General features: G+C 39.6%; 1 protein-coding gene across 4 annotated transcripts; it reads right to left on the reverse strand.

Annotated features, from left to right (window-relative positions):
- Positions 1–983: 983 nt before the first annotated feature.
- DSCC1 (DNA replication and sister chromatid cohesion 1) lies at positions 984–15,949 on the reverse strand. 4 transcript variants are annotated; one of them, XM_023750954.1, is made up of 10 exons: positions 15,647–15,745; positions 15,308–15,501; positions 12,325–12,493; positions 11,127–11,261; positions 8,641–8,731; positions 6,871–7,009; positions 6,365–6,417; positions 5,965–6,119; positions 3,799–3,947; positions 984–1,908 (listed from the first exon to the last, which is right to left on the reverse strand). In XM_023750954.1, the coding sequence occupies exons 3-10, from the start codon at positions 12,490–12,492 to the stop codon at positions 1,800–1,802; spliced, it is 999 nt and encodes a 332-aa protein (XP_023606722.1). In that variant the 5' UTR covers position 12,493; positions 15,308–15,501; positions 15,647–15,745; the 3' UTR covers positions 984–1,799. The 4 variants fall into 4 exon arrangements, with proteins under 4 accessions (XP_023606722.1, XP_006085307.1, XP_014308164.1 ...); XM_006085245.3 differs by lacking the exon at positions 15,308–15,501 and having other exon boundaries at positions 15,647–15,949; XM_014452678.2 differs by lacking the exon at positions 15,647–15,745 and having other exon boundaries at positions 15,308–15,548.
- Positions 15,950–16,411: the final 462 nt, after the last annotated feature.

A 16,411-nucleotide genomic window follows, 5' to 3' on the forward strand; every position in this document is an offset into this window, starting at 1 on the left:
ACTTAAACTATATAGGTAGGTACATTGTTACTAACTTAATTAGGGTACTCCTAAGGCTTAGGAAGAGCCACACTCAAGGGGCCAAAGAGCCGCATGTGGCTCGCGAGCCGCAGTTTACCAACCACGGGTCTAAACGAAAGCAAATTAGGAAAGTAAAGCTATAAAAAAAATTTATCAAGCATTCCAAAACCAACTAGATATTGTAGTTGTCTAGTGAGTATTGCCTGTGTCAGTTTCTCCGTTATAGGATTGCTGGCAGAGGTGAGAAGACACTATCAGCCGTGGGCAAACTACGGCCTGCGGGCAGGATCCGGCCCGTTTGAAATGAATAAAACTAAAAAAAAAAAGACCGTACCCTTTTATGTAATGATGTTTACTTTGAATTTATATTAGTTCACACGAACACTTCATCCATGCTTTTGTTCCGGCCCTCTGGTCCAGTTTAAGAACCCATTGTGGCCCTCGAGTCAAAAAGTTTGCCCACCCCACCAATGGGGTCAGACCAGACCTGGGTTCAGCAACCTCCAGACTTGAGTTCTGGCTAGGAAAGAATTCAGAGTCAAGACTCAAACTATAAGAGAACATTTATTTAGAAAATCACAGAGGTAGAAGTAATTTGTAAAAGAAATGGACTTAGGAAACAAGTTATAGAAGTAAAGGATGGGCCCTTGGAGCTTAGAAGTGCGGAAGGTAAAGGTGATGCACCGGAGGGGAGGGGGAAAGGGAAGACGCCCATTCTCCAGGAGGGGAGAGGGAGCTGGGTCCTCTGTCCTGAGGACTTTAAGGGTGGAGGCCCCAAGGAAGATCTCAATAGAATATTCAGCAGTTTCCCAGGTGTGTCCTTTCTGGGTAGGGGTCTCCACTGATTGGTCTAAGCCAGGGCAGGGGGTCATTATTCAATGCAACTGGTCCTGAGGTACCCTCTATTGTCTAGTTTTGCTGCTTTTCTGGGCCTGGAGTTGAAATACAACTGAGGCCTAGATGTTATCTCTAGGGAGGAAAGGTCAGGGGGTCTAAACTACATGACCAGTGATATGCTAGGGGAGGAAAAATCACCTTGGAGACAAGTTCCTACCCTACAACTGTCCATTGCTAGGAATCTGGGTGATCTTCTGTCCTTGGCCTATCATCTTTGCTCTGCTCATATCTGTCTACCTGCCTACCACAGGATTATAAACTGCTGTATTATTATCCTTCACATCAAATTGAGGATCAAATCCATTTCATCCCATTTCAGCCAGACAAATGGAGGAGCAATTATCAAGTCAATTTCATCAATGAAAATGAGTAATGTAGATAACTGATAGCATGTAGTGACTTCCTATTTTGGTGGGAGGTTGAAACTAGATGGGAACCAACTTGCTTGAGAAGTGGCATTTAAGTACATAAATAATTCTCTTGGCTATTTAGTTCTCTAAAAAAATTTAAATTTATTAATGATTACAATGTCAAATCCTAATGAAAGAAATACAATATTAAATATTTAAAAAGCAAATATTTTCAATAAATAAAACCAAATGAACTATAGAGATATACTAAACATAAGAAATAACACTTTCTTCTGTCCTTGTTTATACTGTGTACCTAATACAAACATAACTTGAAAGACAGGAATATCCTATTACATTTAAGAAAAAAGAAGAGCAGTAGTTTCAAAATGCTTAAGATGAAAAGAAAAATGCCTCGTAGTACAAGGTTTTTAAAAGTCTGAAATACAAATGCATAAAAGCATATTTTTCTTATAATAACCAGCAACTTTATAAAGGAACTTTAGTTGCAAAGAAAAGACAGTTGTTCTTTTAAGAAATGGGTCTTCTTGAGTTATAAACTTTAACACCATTTTGCATCGAAGATCGAGAATATTTAGTGAGTAATGCACCTATAGTTTGCTTCTCTCCACACAAATCTCTGTAGGAACAAAAAACAAATAAATAAATAGCATAAATATTTTAGGGGACATAACATAATATTCACAGTACTATTTATTTATATCTTTCTCTCCTAAATCTCATAGGGTATGTGTGTGTAGGAGAGACAGGGTAGGGACCAGTTACTAAGCCTTAATTGACTAGGTGCATTGAATGTATTATCTTCAAACTTCACAAGATGAGTATGAGTAATGTATTATTTAACCCCATACTAGATATGGGGAAACTGAGGTTCAGGAAGTAAAGGACAATCTACATTTTGCAGCCAGCTCTCTATGACTTCAAAGTTTTTGTTTTCCGTTTTATCACACAACCTCCAACGTAGAAATACAAGCACGCAATGTGATACAGTGGGGTCTAGACTCAGAGAATCTGGATATTAGGCTACCTGTGTGAACTTGTCAAGGTTACCTGCCCTCCCTGAACTTTAGCTTCCTCTTCTGTACCCCAAAAAAGAGAATATTGTGACTGAAACATAATGAGGAAAGGGAAGAATAGGAAGAGAGCAATAGTTAGATCATGTAGGGCCTTGAAAACCATGGAAAGAAGTTGTGATTTAATTCTAAGCATTATGGGAAGCCACTAAGAGAGTTTTAATTAGTGGAAAAGCATAATCCATCTAAGTTTTAAATAATGGAGGCAATGAGTGATGATTATGGAAACTAGGTGGTGAGTTCATGGAGCGTTCATTATACTATACAGTATATTCACAAAAAGTGAAAAACAAGGAGAAGGTAAGGGGGCAAAACAGAAGTAGGGAGACCAATTCAGAATCACGTACAAGATGATCCATCAGGATTTGCTCATAGTATGAACCAAGGGGTGAAAGAAGAAAAAGACAAAGTTGATTCCTAGACTTTTTGCTTGAGTAACCGGGACTAATGGTAGTGCTATTAAATGAGACGAGGAAGATGGGATTAGTACAAGGGGGTATCAATAGTTCTCTTATGAGCATGTTAGGTTTGAAATTCCTATTAGATATTCAAGTGGAAATGTTAATTAGGCAGCTTGATGTAAGTACCACTTGCCAGGCCCCATTGTGTATTTTTCTCCAGGAAATTTTAGCTGCAGGCACAGAGCAAGCAGAAAATTGGGTTTAATCTTTGTATATTTTTGCCTGGGAGATATGAGAAGACAGAGAGAGGGGACCAAAGGAGTGGAGGGTATACAGTAATAGTTGGAGAAATTGACCAGGGAATCCAATCTGGGTAAAAAGAGAGAGGACCTGAGAGGTGAGACACAGCGAAGAGGGAGAAGTGTTAGTGGCTTCTGGGCTAACTTGTTCTTCTGCAATCTGGCTTCTACAAGATGTTAAAGCAAGGCAGCAGGAAAGGTAACAGGTGTCAATCAGAGAGGAGTACATAGTCTGACTGTCCCTCTAAGAGCCGCAGTTTTTCAGGGAGGAGGGCAGAAAAGTGATTTTAGAAGAAGTAGTAAGCGCCCGGCTGGTGTGGCTCAGTGGTTGAACATCAACCTATGAACCAGGAGGTCAGGGTTCAATTCCTGGTCAGGGCACATGCCCAGGTTGTGGACTCCACAGTAGAGGGCATGCAGGAGGCAGCCAATCAATAATTTTCTTTCATCATTGATGTTTCTATCTCTCTCTCCCTCTCCCTTCTTCTCTGAAATCAATATGTATATAAAAGAAGAATTAGTAAGGAAGAAAGATAACACATACCCTACCTTCAGGATCAGTGCTTATGGAGGATAATATAGAAGACAGCCTCCACTTGAGAAAGTTTCAAAAGAAGCGGTGTCCTTGGGAAATACTCAAAAATAAAAGTGTTCTAATAAAAATCCAAAACACTATGCCACTCTTTATTAAAAGAACAGCCCTCAAAATTCATATTTAATTTAATAAAGTACTTACTGAATATATGGAGCAATATCTTCTTCTGTCCATTTCTCCCTTAGAGAGAACAGACTATTAAAACGCTCCTGATTATCTTCAGGTAAATCATCTACTTTTAGCAAAAATATGATTTCTGGTCTTGACTGTCTATCCACCAAGGCCAAACCCTATTAAGAAATGAGAAAAAGAGTAAAGTAATGGTCTAATGTTTAAATACGGCTTATTCTTTTATGTTTAGGTTTAGCTTAGTCCAGGGCATTTAAAATGTCAGCTACATGATACACAAGCTACTGAAACCTAATAATTTTTTTTTTCATAGAAATGCTTCTTTAAACTTTGACTTCTTTGACTTCTCCTTTTTCCTCTGCAATCTGGCTTCTACCACACCAATTTATAAAGACAGCTCTAGTTCAAGGTCACCAGTAACCTGGGCCCTTGGATTCATCTCATTAGGGGTTTTATTTGTTAATGTTGATTATTCCTTCCTCTTTGAATCTTTATCTCTGACATCACCATCTCATTATTTCCCTCCTAACTTGATGTCACAGTTCCTTGGGCCTCTATCCTGCTCCTCTACTCATCTCACTGTCAGTCCTGTATAACCTCAACTAAACCATGATTTCGACGACCGATTACTTGCTAATACCTGTATGATTTGTATCTGCAACTCAAATGTCTCTTCGACTGAGCACCTGATCTTTATATCCAAACTTATATATGAACTCACAGTATTTCTCACCTAAACCTGCTCTTGTCTCACTGTCCTAGGAAGCCAAGAAACCGAGGCATCACCTTAGATTCCAATATTCGAACCCCACACCTAAGTGGTCACTATCCTATAGGTTTTAAGGCCTCAACATTTCTCTATCCATTCTGTATCACTTATTTCTTAGCCAGTACTGTCTTAGTTAGGGATATTTAAGTGTTGAGAGCCTGGACAGTTCTCCTTTTCAACATCTAGCCAACCTTCATCCATCCATCCATCCATCCATGCATCCATCTATGCATCCATCCTCATTACTGTCATAGTGTTCTTTCCAAAAGGCAAAATTCATCAGATTACTCTCCTTGCTAATACACTGAATGGGCCCAAATACTTTCTAGATAGTTTAGGACGTTGATGGCACCTCAGCATCTAGCACAGTGCCTAGACTTAAAAGGAACTCTGCGAATATTGAGCAAATCCTTTCTCTTATTTTACAAATACTTATTGAGTATACACTACATGCCAAGCAGGATGCTAAATATTGGCAAGCAACAGTGAACAAAATTCTGTCCAAGTGGAGGTAGGCAACCACATAATTAACACTTTTAAAGCAAAGTGATAAGTGCCATGAAGGAAAAATACAGGGTGTTATGGAAAAGTAAAAGAGAGGCATTTTTTTAGAGTGAAGGAAGGCCTCTTTGATGAAGTTACTCAAAGATGAGTAGGAGGTGGCCAGATGAAATTAGGGAGATCATTCTGGAACAAAAAGCCTTGAGTGAAGGCCCTAAGCTAGAAGCCAGCTTGATGATCTTGAAAATTTGAAAGAACACTAGGTATGCATTGAGTAGGACAGAAATTATGAAGGGGAGATTATGGAGGGCCTTGTAGGCCAAAATATGAATTCTGGATTTTATATCTCAAGTGCATTGGGCAACCATTAAAGTGATTTAAGCAAGACATTCATCTAATCTGACTGGCATTTTTTAAAGATCATTCCAGTAGCACCATGGAGAATGGATTGGAGCAGGGCAAAATCAAAAGTATGGAAGGCCTGGTTAGGAATATTACTATTATTTATAGCCAAATGAATATGATAGTTTGAGTTAAGATGGTGCTGGTGGAAATTGAGAAAAACCAATGGAGTGGGAATCAGGATTAACTATATATGGGCCTGAGGGATTTCATCAAGGTGATAATGTTCTAAAACTAGATTGTGGTGATGGCTGTGTAACTCACTAAATTTACTAAAAACCCCTTTTAAAGAGACAAATTTTGTGATATGTAAATTATAGTTCGATAAAGTGTTGGGTTTGGGGTTTTTTTTAGAGGACTTTGTGATAGATTGAGAGTATAGTATACACTTAACGGGTAGCCAGGAAAGTAAATTGGTTCCAGATTCAGTTCCAACATAAATTTCATTTCACCTAGTAACTAATGATGATCTGTTGTCATGGTAGCCATCATCATCGCTACCTCACCTTAAGCTGCTCAAGCCTGGTTATCATTCCTTCAGGGACACTCTGCTGCCACACTTCCTGAAACTCGGCGAGGTTGAACTTCACTGCATTCTGAAGTAGCATTTGTGCTGTTGCTCTACAGATTTTATCAGCGCTCAAGTCAAAATAAATTTCACCTGGGGAAAGTAAAGAACTAAACTTCACCTAAAGAAAAGGCATCCAATGCTTTCATATTATCTTCACCATGTGATACACTCCTATTGTTTCTTTTTCCTCCAGGAAATCCCCAGAAGGAATTCTACACAACTCACCTCCCATGACCCATGGAGTCCTTATTTTGGACAGAAACACACCTCAGAAAAGCATACCAATTTTAACATACAAGATTTTATACCCATTAAAATACTTTTCCAAATCTTACCTTCCTCTGTATATCTTCTTCCATAACACTTAAGACAGTGTTCAATCATTTCTCTGAAAAATTTAAAACACTCATTTGAAAAGTTATCACATTTTTATACATTATATCTTATATACCACTGTTAACTAGAAACTAAGATATACATTTGTGATTTGAAATAGTGATTTTAGCTGCCAAGTAAAACTTTACATTAGGAACTAATATATACTAGGAAGCTACTATGTACCAGATCCCATGCTAACTATTTTTACATGAATTATATGAGCACACTTCTATTATAAAATAGTTACGCATAATTATTTATTTGTAGTTTTAATGCAAAAATAACATAATGCACATTTATTCACCCAGTAATCAAAATTCCAAGCCCTTCTTGGTTGTATAATTTTTAAATTTCTGTGAACTATCAAAATATAAGTAGTCTATGCCCTGGGTTTAGTTCCACCCTGGAAAATAATTTCCTTCGCTTTAAGGAAATCTGGTGTGGCAGGGATTAAAATACTTACTCTGGTTCTAATGGTCCAAGTTCCTGAAGGCATATATTCAAAGGAACTTTAGTAAAAGACCATGATTCAGAATCCACAAGCTGAGTTACATGATTCAGAAGTTTCATCTCATAATCAAATTCAAGAATCCTCCAATAACCTACAAATTCAAAGTTATATTTCTCAAAGAACATATTAAGCAAATTAATTGGCTAATACACTGATAAAGTAGCAGCATGCTCTTGCCCACCACAAAAAAAAAGAGACACTAAAAGTCTTTACTTTCAAAAAAAAAAGTCTTCACTTTCCTAATAAACAATACTTCGTTTTATGCTTTTCTCCCATTACAAATTGTGGTTTTTAAAGAGTAGTTCAAATATGGCTAACACTGATTTTTTTCCAAGTGCTTTAATATTAAAATCAATATCTCACAATAATCTTGTTGTTCTAAATGGACGTGGCTGGTACAGTCATTTCATTAGAATGCCATACTAATGAGGTGAAGGCCATGGGTTCGCTATCCCACACCGTAACCTCCGCTGGGGGCACTGCCATGGTCATCACTCTCACCTCAGCTAGCCTGCAAAGGGGTTCTCATGCTCAAAAGGAAGTCTAGCTCATTCAAGAGACAACAGACTCAGAGGTACGATGTGGACCAGTGGCAAAATAAAGGCTGGGCATCAAGATACCTTCCCCTAGTCCCGTGAAAAATGAAAAGCCATCTTATAATCGAAGGCACTACCATCACCCATGGAGAAACAAACCAAGTACACATCCACCACTTGCAAAGGAGAATGTTGCTATTCTTATTCTGAAACATAAAGGCAACATTAAACATGGAATTGTGATGTAACACTGAGAAAGAAAGCATTTCCTATGCTTAGGACCAAGTGAGCTAAGTGTTTCTAGTTCTAAAGTCATGCGCAGTTGCTTTACTCAGCAGAATTTGCCACACATTCAGGTTAAGGTTTCACAAAAGTTAATCTTGCTTGAAAGATTGTGAGCAAATTGAATAGTAAATCCATCAACCCCTGCCGATTTCCTCCTTCTTCACACATGGGTGCTGAGTTAAGCTGCTTCTCTGGGCTAGCTTATAAGGGCTGATAAATGCACATAAACGCCTACTCTTACTGCAGGCCCAGATGCTGGGGGAAAAAACTCCAACTGCAGACCAGAAACCAGTCAAAACATTTAAAGAAGATACTACTGGGCTTCTTCCTCAACCCCTGAGACCAACACACACTATTCTATCTTTTACATAGGTTTACTATATAAACCATTTATATTCAAAAGCATGTTACATGTTACCACAAGAAGAAACACAGTCTTATCTTCCAAGCAATTTGTAAATACAATGAGTTTATTAAATTAATTCCGAACCAGAAATTCAAGTGCAAGTTCATCTGGGTTCTATGCCTATCACTAATTCAATAGGTAGCCCTGGACAAGTCAGTTTCCTTTAAAAATAGGCCTTAGTTTCTTCACCTACTAAAAACAATGAAGGGATTAGACTACCTTATACCTAAGACCTTTCTCAAGCTAACATGGTTCTTCTACTACCACTTAATCCAAGGAAAAAGGTAAAGTACTGGTCATGGACTGACCTCTTCATGTAAAGAAGATCACATGTATTCTCTACCCATTCCCCAAAATACAAATATCATCATCTGTGAGCCCCCAAAAGAATAAACAAAATATAATAGGGCGAAGATGTCCAAAAACTTGTCTCTCTTTTTCTCTTATATGATGCTCAATTCCATCATTATTAATAACAATGACAAGTAATGCTACCTCCAATCTCACAGGCATTTAGAACTTGTAATTGGGCCATTATTTCTTCCTCACTTGCCTGAATTTGATCAAGCAAATCTTCAGTTGTATACTGAAACAAGAGAAAACAAACAAACAACATTTTAAGACCTTTGAATAATATTTTTTAAGATTCTTGAATTTGGGGAATAAATATATAAAGTAGATTAAGGCAATATTTAAACACTAGCTCAATTTATTTTGTTAATGTGTAATGATTACTACACAAAATCAGTAGATATCTTAGAAGAAAGCATAAGTGATGTTGGATTTAATAATGGTTTCTTAGATATGACACCAAAACACAAGCAACAAAAGGAAAAATAGATAAATTGGACTTCATCAAAATGAAAAACTTTTATACTCTGTTCTTCAAAACATCATCAACACAAAAGGACAACTATTGCATGATTCCACTTACATGGGATAGTTAGAGTAATCAAATTCATAGAAACAGTAAGTAAAATGTTGGTCACTAGAGGCTGGGAGGCAGGGGAGTGTAGGGATTTAGTGTTTAATAGGTATAGAATTTCAGCTTGGGGAAGATAAAAAATTTCTGTAGATGGATGGTGGTGATGGTCACAAAATAAGGTGAATATACTTAATGCCACAGAACTATCCATATATGATTAAAATGGTAAATGTTATGTATATTTACAATTCTTAAAAAAATCAAGAAAGTGAAAAGACAACCCACAGAATAGGGGAAAATATTTGCATATCATCTATCTGGTAGGAACTTGTATTTAGACTGTAGAAAGAACTCTCCTACAATTTAGTAACAAAAAGACAAGTAACCCGATTAAAAATTGGACAAAGGAGTTCCTAAACAGACATTCTCCACAAATATATAGTCAATAAGCACAGGAAAAATATGCTCAAAATCATTAGTCATTAGGGGAATGCACATCAAAACCACAATGATACCATTTCAAACCCACTAGCATGGATATTAAAAAGACAGAAAAAAAACAAGTTTTGTCAAAGATCTGAAGGAATTGGAACCCTCATATGATGGGAATGTAAAATGGTGCAGCCACTGTCTGGCAGGTCTTCGAAAGATTATGCAGAATAAGCACATGACCCGTTAATTCTACTCTTAGATATATACCCAAGAGAAATGAAAACAGTGGCTCAGTTGGTTGAGCATTTTCCTGTGCATCTAAAGGTTGCCAGTTTGATTTCCATTCAAGGCACATACCTAGGTTTCGGGTTCCATCCCCAGTCAGGGAGCCTAGGGAAGGCAACCGATCCATGTCTCTCTGTTTGCCCCACCCCCACCCCCCCCACTTCCTCTAAGCATGGCCCCTGATGGATTATTTTTTTTTAAAAAATGTTTAGAAAACATAAGTGCAACAGAAACTTGTATATGAGTGCACACAGCACAGCAGTGTTGTTAATCTCAATTAAAAATACCCATCAACTGATGAATGGATGGATAAAATGTGGATATAGCCATAAAGTAGGGTAATATTCAGCAATAAAAAGGAATTAACTACTGATACATGCTATAATATGAATGAAACTTGAAAACATCATGCTAAGTCAAACAAGAAGCCAATCAGAGAAGGCCACAAATGATATAATTCCATTCATGTGAAATGTCCAGAAGAGGCAAATCAATAGAAACAGAAAGTAGATTAGTGGTTGCCTAGGGCTGAGGTGGAAGAGGGAAATTGGGAAAAGTAGGATTAGAAGGTAATAGCTGAAGGGTACAGGGTTTCTTCTGAGGCCGATGAAAATGTTCTCAATTTCATCAGGGTGATGATTGCACACCACTGTAAATATACTAAAACACATTGAATTATATATACATTTTAAAAATGAGTGAATTGTTTGGTATATGAGTTATATCTAAATAAAGGTGTAAAGCCCCCCCCCCAAAAAAATCAATCAGTCAATGGAGAAAAAGAGAACTTCTAATACAAATATGGTCTTCAGAATACCAGTAGAGTTCTATAATTTTGAATTACATTAAAAACTCTTAAAAATTTTTTTACTTGGTTTATATTTTTCCATATTTCCAAGAATTAGTCAATTTTGACATTAGAGTAAGAATACTTTTCATAATGTATTCCAATACTTATCATAATGTCTTTTCTAAAGAGCCTCTAATTATAACTTTCAATTAAATAAAAATTAATCTAACTTGTAAAAAACTATTTTTGCATAGTTAGGAACATGAGCTTTCAGCCAGGTAAATGTCACCATATGTAGAATTTGCTTTAAAATACTCCAGAAAAAGGAAAACAAAGTAGGAGGAAGCAGGGGATAGAAAAAAGCAAGACTGACAAAATATTGTTAAATGTTCAACTGAGTGATGAATACACGGTACTCTTTCTGCTTCTGGATAGGTCTGAAATTTTCATAATATAAAGTTTAAAATGTAAAAATGTCACCAGTTAAGTGCCTGTAATTATAGTTCTATTTTTTAAATTCCAAATAAAAAGTGAAAATAATAGTCTTACTTTTGAGCAATTGGAATCCTTTTCTTTTTGACTGTCAGGTCCTTCATAGGTATTTGCCATTAAAAGTCTCTTTAGCTTCTTTAATTTAGGTCTACATCTTCTTAGTTCCCAATAATTATTAGAAAAACCAAAGATCTAAAAATTATAAATATATTATAACTTTTTAGGGTTCATTCTAAAAGAAAAATCTCAAACAATTTCAACCCACCCATCTGCCCTCAACAAGAAGCAAAGGGAAATGGTTGTTCTGCTTTCTGTTGGGAAGGCACCGATCCAGCACCTCAAACAGGTGGATAGGCATCTTCAGGAATCTTTTCAAACCCCATTTCAGAAGCTACTGCCAACATAGTGAGAACCAATAATTGAGCTCCATATCTCACGTGTACTCTGGAAACCAGAGTATGCCCAGAGAAGAATAACCAGAAAGGTGGCAATCGTACAAACAAAATAGAAACAACTGAAAATGAATATTTTTAGACTGAACAACAGAAAATAAAGAATAGACATTAGCACAGTCTTCAAATAATGAAAAAATGTTAAAGGGAAGAGAGAACCTTTGTTCTGTGTTACTCATGATATCAAAATTAAGCAGACGGTAAGGGAGAAAAACTTCAATTCAAGAACGCTGTACTATTTAGAATTGCAGCTAGCTCCTTATTGGACTGGTGAACCAGTGAGAGACCTACCACTCAAGGAAATCCAGTTGATAGAGGTTAAATGATGCATAAAGAACTGTTATTCCTCTCTGTATCGCCAGAATGTGCCTGGCGTCTAACACTTAGTAGGGGCCCAATAAGTGTTTCACATAAAAGGAGAAAAGGCTGAAGTGGATCATCTCTGGGTGCCTTCCAATTCTAAAATGGAAGGTCAGGGGCTGCTTCTGCTCTCGAATTAGTTCAAAGTATGATTGACAAGACAAGGCCCAGAGCCTGATGTTTGCTGCTGAATTTAAAGCCTTCAAAAGAGGAGCGTAAGGACTAAAACAGAAAGACTGATGTCATCCATAGTCCACAAACTGGCAAACAAAGACCACTTCACAAGACAACAAAAACAATGCTGAGAGCTTTCAAATATCATTAGAGAACTTTTCAGAGTTCCTGTGATTATACATTACATATCTAAAGTTTTTAATTAAAAGCAAGATTAGACATGTGTTGTCATTCTCATACTTAAATAATCAGGAGACAAACTACAGTACCTCGGTGTGAATAATGTTACAGTGGGTTTCTTCCATCTTCAGCTGGTCTGGAGTTTTACAACCAGGAATTAAAAGCAACATATTGGAAGTATCTGCTATCTTCAAGTCATAGGTTTTGTCTTTACTGCACAGCACAGCCTGTTCATCTTTATCACCACGAATCACCATACTACAGGAAAATGGAAAAAGAAAATACATGATTTATTGATATGCCAATGGACATCTTCATTATAAACTGTTCCCCGAATCCTCTAGGCTGATAGAATTCAAAATTTGTCATGATGCTCTCATAGCCCTCACACAACGATGGGCTCCACAAAGCAAGAACTGGGCCAATTGAGAGCCAGCAGGGAAGCAGGTGGCCTCACTAGGGAAAAATAACATGGACAAGAAAAAGTCAAAGAGGCCAAATGTTGCCCTAGCTGGTTTGATTCAGTGGCTAGAGCAGCAGCCTGTGGACTCAAGGGTCCCGGGTTCAATTCCAGTCAAGGGTACATGTCTAGGTTGTGGGCTCAATCCTGAGTAGGAGGCGTGCAGGAGGCAGCCGATCAATGATTCTTTCTCATCATTGATGTTCTATCTCTCTCCCTCTCCCTTCCTCTCTGAAATCAATAAAAATATATTTTTAAAAAGGAGGCCAAAAAAAATAAATAAATAAAATAAAAAAAAGGAGGCCAAATGTCTCCATGGCATCATTGTTCAAACTAAGGGAAGAGCAAAAGACAAAGCATCCAGAAGCTTCAGTCAATATGTTACAATTTTCTAAAACATGCGAAAGCAGTACTCCTCAAACTTATGTAGAAGTATCTTTGGGAATCCTGCTAAAAAGCAGATGGGGATTCAATAGGTCTGGGGATGGGACCTAGAACTCTGCATTTGTAACAAGCTCCCAGATGATGTCCACGCTGCTGGTCCCAGATCCCATCCAAGAGTGGTCCTTCTTGTTTTGTTTCTAACAATCAAAGGGGAACATCTTGGCCTAACCATCAGCTATGTCACAAAGAAATTGGGACCTTGTGAAAAGAAGGCTACGATGCTGAATACAAAATATGAAGATATGTTTACAAACTGGTCTAAATAAAGTCTCTGACAAAGGGTCACAGGTGGAAAAAAGCAACACGAAGGGAGAGGGAAAGGATAAAAGTGAAGAGGAAAAAGAAAGACAAAACACAAAGATGCTGAAATGGCAACAAGAGAATTGGTTCTAGCAGGGTTCCTCGTCTGTAAAGCATTTAACCCTCCTGCGTACAATCCACTTCTTTTAAAGAATTTAAAAACCTGAAATAGAAGCCTGTGTAAATATTTTTAAACTAAGCCTTTGTTTAAGTGAAAAGAATAAAAGGTTTCTATAGCCTCCTGGTGCTAATAACATTTAATACTCCCAAGTACCTATTCTGTTTATTTCTACACTAGAGGCCCAGTGCACGAATTCGTGCATGGGTGGGGTCTGGCCAGCCTGCCCCCCCCTGATGGGGTGTTGGGGGCCAGGTCGGCCGTGGAGGGGGAGGGGGATTGGGGCCTGGATCAGGCTGGTTGGCTGCCGCAGTGCGTGTCATAGCCACCAGTCCTTCTGGTCATTCTGGTCATTCCCCGTTCCAGTCGCTGGGCTTTTATATATATGGATTGCACTAGCCCTGCTTTGTAATATTTTGTTTAGAACTATCCCCCCCCACTCACATGCACACACAAATTTTAAAATCCACATTTCCAGGTTTCTGTTTTTCTGGGTTTTGCCATGTAGGTTAATTATAACTGGGCAAAGAGAAGGTCCTCACATCTGAAGTCCTTTCTCAAATCCCTGCCAACTCAGCGGGGATGAAAACCCATGAGTGAAGTTCTCCATCAGGTCCCTTAAAGAAACTTAGTGGCCAGCATCTGGAGACTGTCCATCTATAATAATCTATAATAATAAAAGCGTAATATGCTAATTAGACCAGACAGCTGAACAACCTTCCGGACATCCTTCCTGACGACCTTCTGGACGAAGCTGGGGCTGCGAGGGCCGAGCCCCTTGCATGAATTTCATGCATCGGGCCTCTAGTTTAACTATAATACTGCTTGATGGGTGAAGCATGAGAACTAAGGACAGCTAAAGGATTCAATTTAAAGGAACCTGCAAGAGAACAAACTAATATAATAAAATACAGGTATTGGAGGAACCTATAATGCAGAAGAGATTCAAGCCACAGCTTGTAATCCTAACTTGCAGGAGTTGGGACTGCACAAAATTGAGAGATAAAGAAAGAAAAAAGGGATTTTTTTAAAAAAACTAAAGAAAAAGGCCCTAGCTGATTGGCTCAGTGGTTCGGCCGCAGACCAAAGGGTCCCGGGTTCGATTCTGGTCAGGGGCATTTACGTTGGTTGCAGGCTCCTCCCTGGCCCTGATCAGGGCTGGTGAAGGAGGCAACATCCTTGTGTCTCTTTCACATCAATATTTCTCTCTGTCTTTCCCTCCTTCTTCCTCTTTCTAAAAATCAATGGAAAAATATCCTTGGGTGAGGATTAAAAAGAAAAAAGAAAAAAAACTAAAGGAAAAGAATAATTCTCTAGACTTCTTTAAAAAAAATTATTGATTTCAGAGAGGAAGGGAAAGGGAGAGAGAGACAGAAACATCAGTGATGAGAGAATCATTGATTGGCTGCCTCCTGCACGCCTCCTACTGGGAATCGAGCCTGCAACCCAGGCATCTGCCCTGACCTGACCTCCTGGTTCATGGTCGATGCTCAACCACTGAGCGACACCAGCCGGGCTGTTTGTTTTTTAATCCATGGTCTTGCAGCAAATGGGTAGCTGACCTACATTTAGAAACGACTTCAGATCCTCACTGAGTGACCCCAAGCAAGACTGGGTTTTTTTGAGGGAACTTCTAAATTACCAAGTCTGTAAAATGGCTTTAAATGTATCCCCTACAGTCCCACCTATTGTCTGAATAAAATATGTATAAGTAGAAGGGAGGAAGAACTCTATAGACATTAGCTATTACCATTAGATTTCAAGGTAGAATGTCCAAAGGTTCTCTGCAGTCCCTGGCATCACTGTTAATATTGTCAAAACCTCACTTAGGTTCTACATGTTTCCTGAGCTGTTTCCGCTGACACTGGCCTGCAAGACCAGCTGGAGCAGTCCTCTGGGTCACACCATCCAGCTCACTGCACGGCCTAGCAGTGGCGTGGAACCCTAGGGAAAAGACAGCCAGCTGGGGATCCGGCCACCAATCTGCTGTGAGCCCCCCACCCCCACCCCCACCCCTGCAAATAAATGCACCTCCCTGGCCAAGATCCCCATCAGAGAAAATCAGAAGGAGGCGCGGCGCCCGGCTCACCTGGCCCCCGCCTCCAGCTGCTGGCACAGCGCGGGCTCCAGCTCCAAGAGGCAGAAGTCGCCGGCGGCGGCCGCGCTGGCCCCCGGGCCGAAGCCCAGGCACTGCACGGCGGGCAGCAGCTCCGCGGGGTTCAGCTTGGCGATCTGCAGCGTAGCGTCCACCTCGTCGCGGGTCCTCCTCATGGCTGCGCGGGGTTGGGGGGCCGCAGGCTTAGATACTAGAACTAAATCTCCCGAGCTGCCGCGACTCGGAAATTTACACGGAACCAAGCTGTTTCTAAAGCGCGCCAAAGCGGCTGGGGCGTGTTTCCGGGGCGGAGCGCGCTGCGGGCGCGTCCCCGGGGAGGTCCAAAAGCCGCTGCGTGCGCGAGCCCGGCTGCTGCCAGGTCTCTGCTGGGGGAGCCAGGGATGTTGCAAAGAAACACTTTTTTTTTTTCCGGGGTCGTCTCCGTGGAAGCTTTGGCAGCAGAGCTGCGACCCCGCGGCGTGCCATGCGGAACCTTTACCCATCCCTTCCGATGCCCCCCCTTATTTCCCGACAACCTAACCCGTTTCCTTGCCTGCAAAACAGTCTCATCTTCTGCTAGTGGTGGGCCTTGAAATAGCACTTTGCATGCATAATTTCAGGAACCACAGTCCTGTAAAGTGGGCCCTTGGTCAACCCGTTTTGCAAATGAGGGAGCAAGCTCCTTGCCTGTGGTTGTACAGCCAAGAGGTGGCAAAGTCTGCTTCCAGCCCAGGCTATGGCTCTAAAACCATCCTGCTG

This window comes from Myotis lucifugus, unplaced genomic scaffold (genome assembly GCF_000147115.1).
Source record: "Myotis lucifugus unplaced genomic scaffold, Myoluc2.0 scaffold_17, whole genome shotgun sequence".
Classification (NCBI taxonomy): Eukaryota; Metazoa; Chordata; class Mammalia; order Chiroptera; family Vespertilionidae; genus Myotis; species Myotis lucifugus.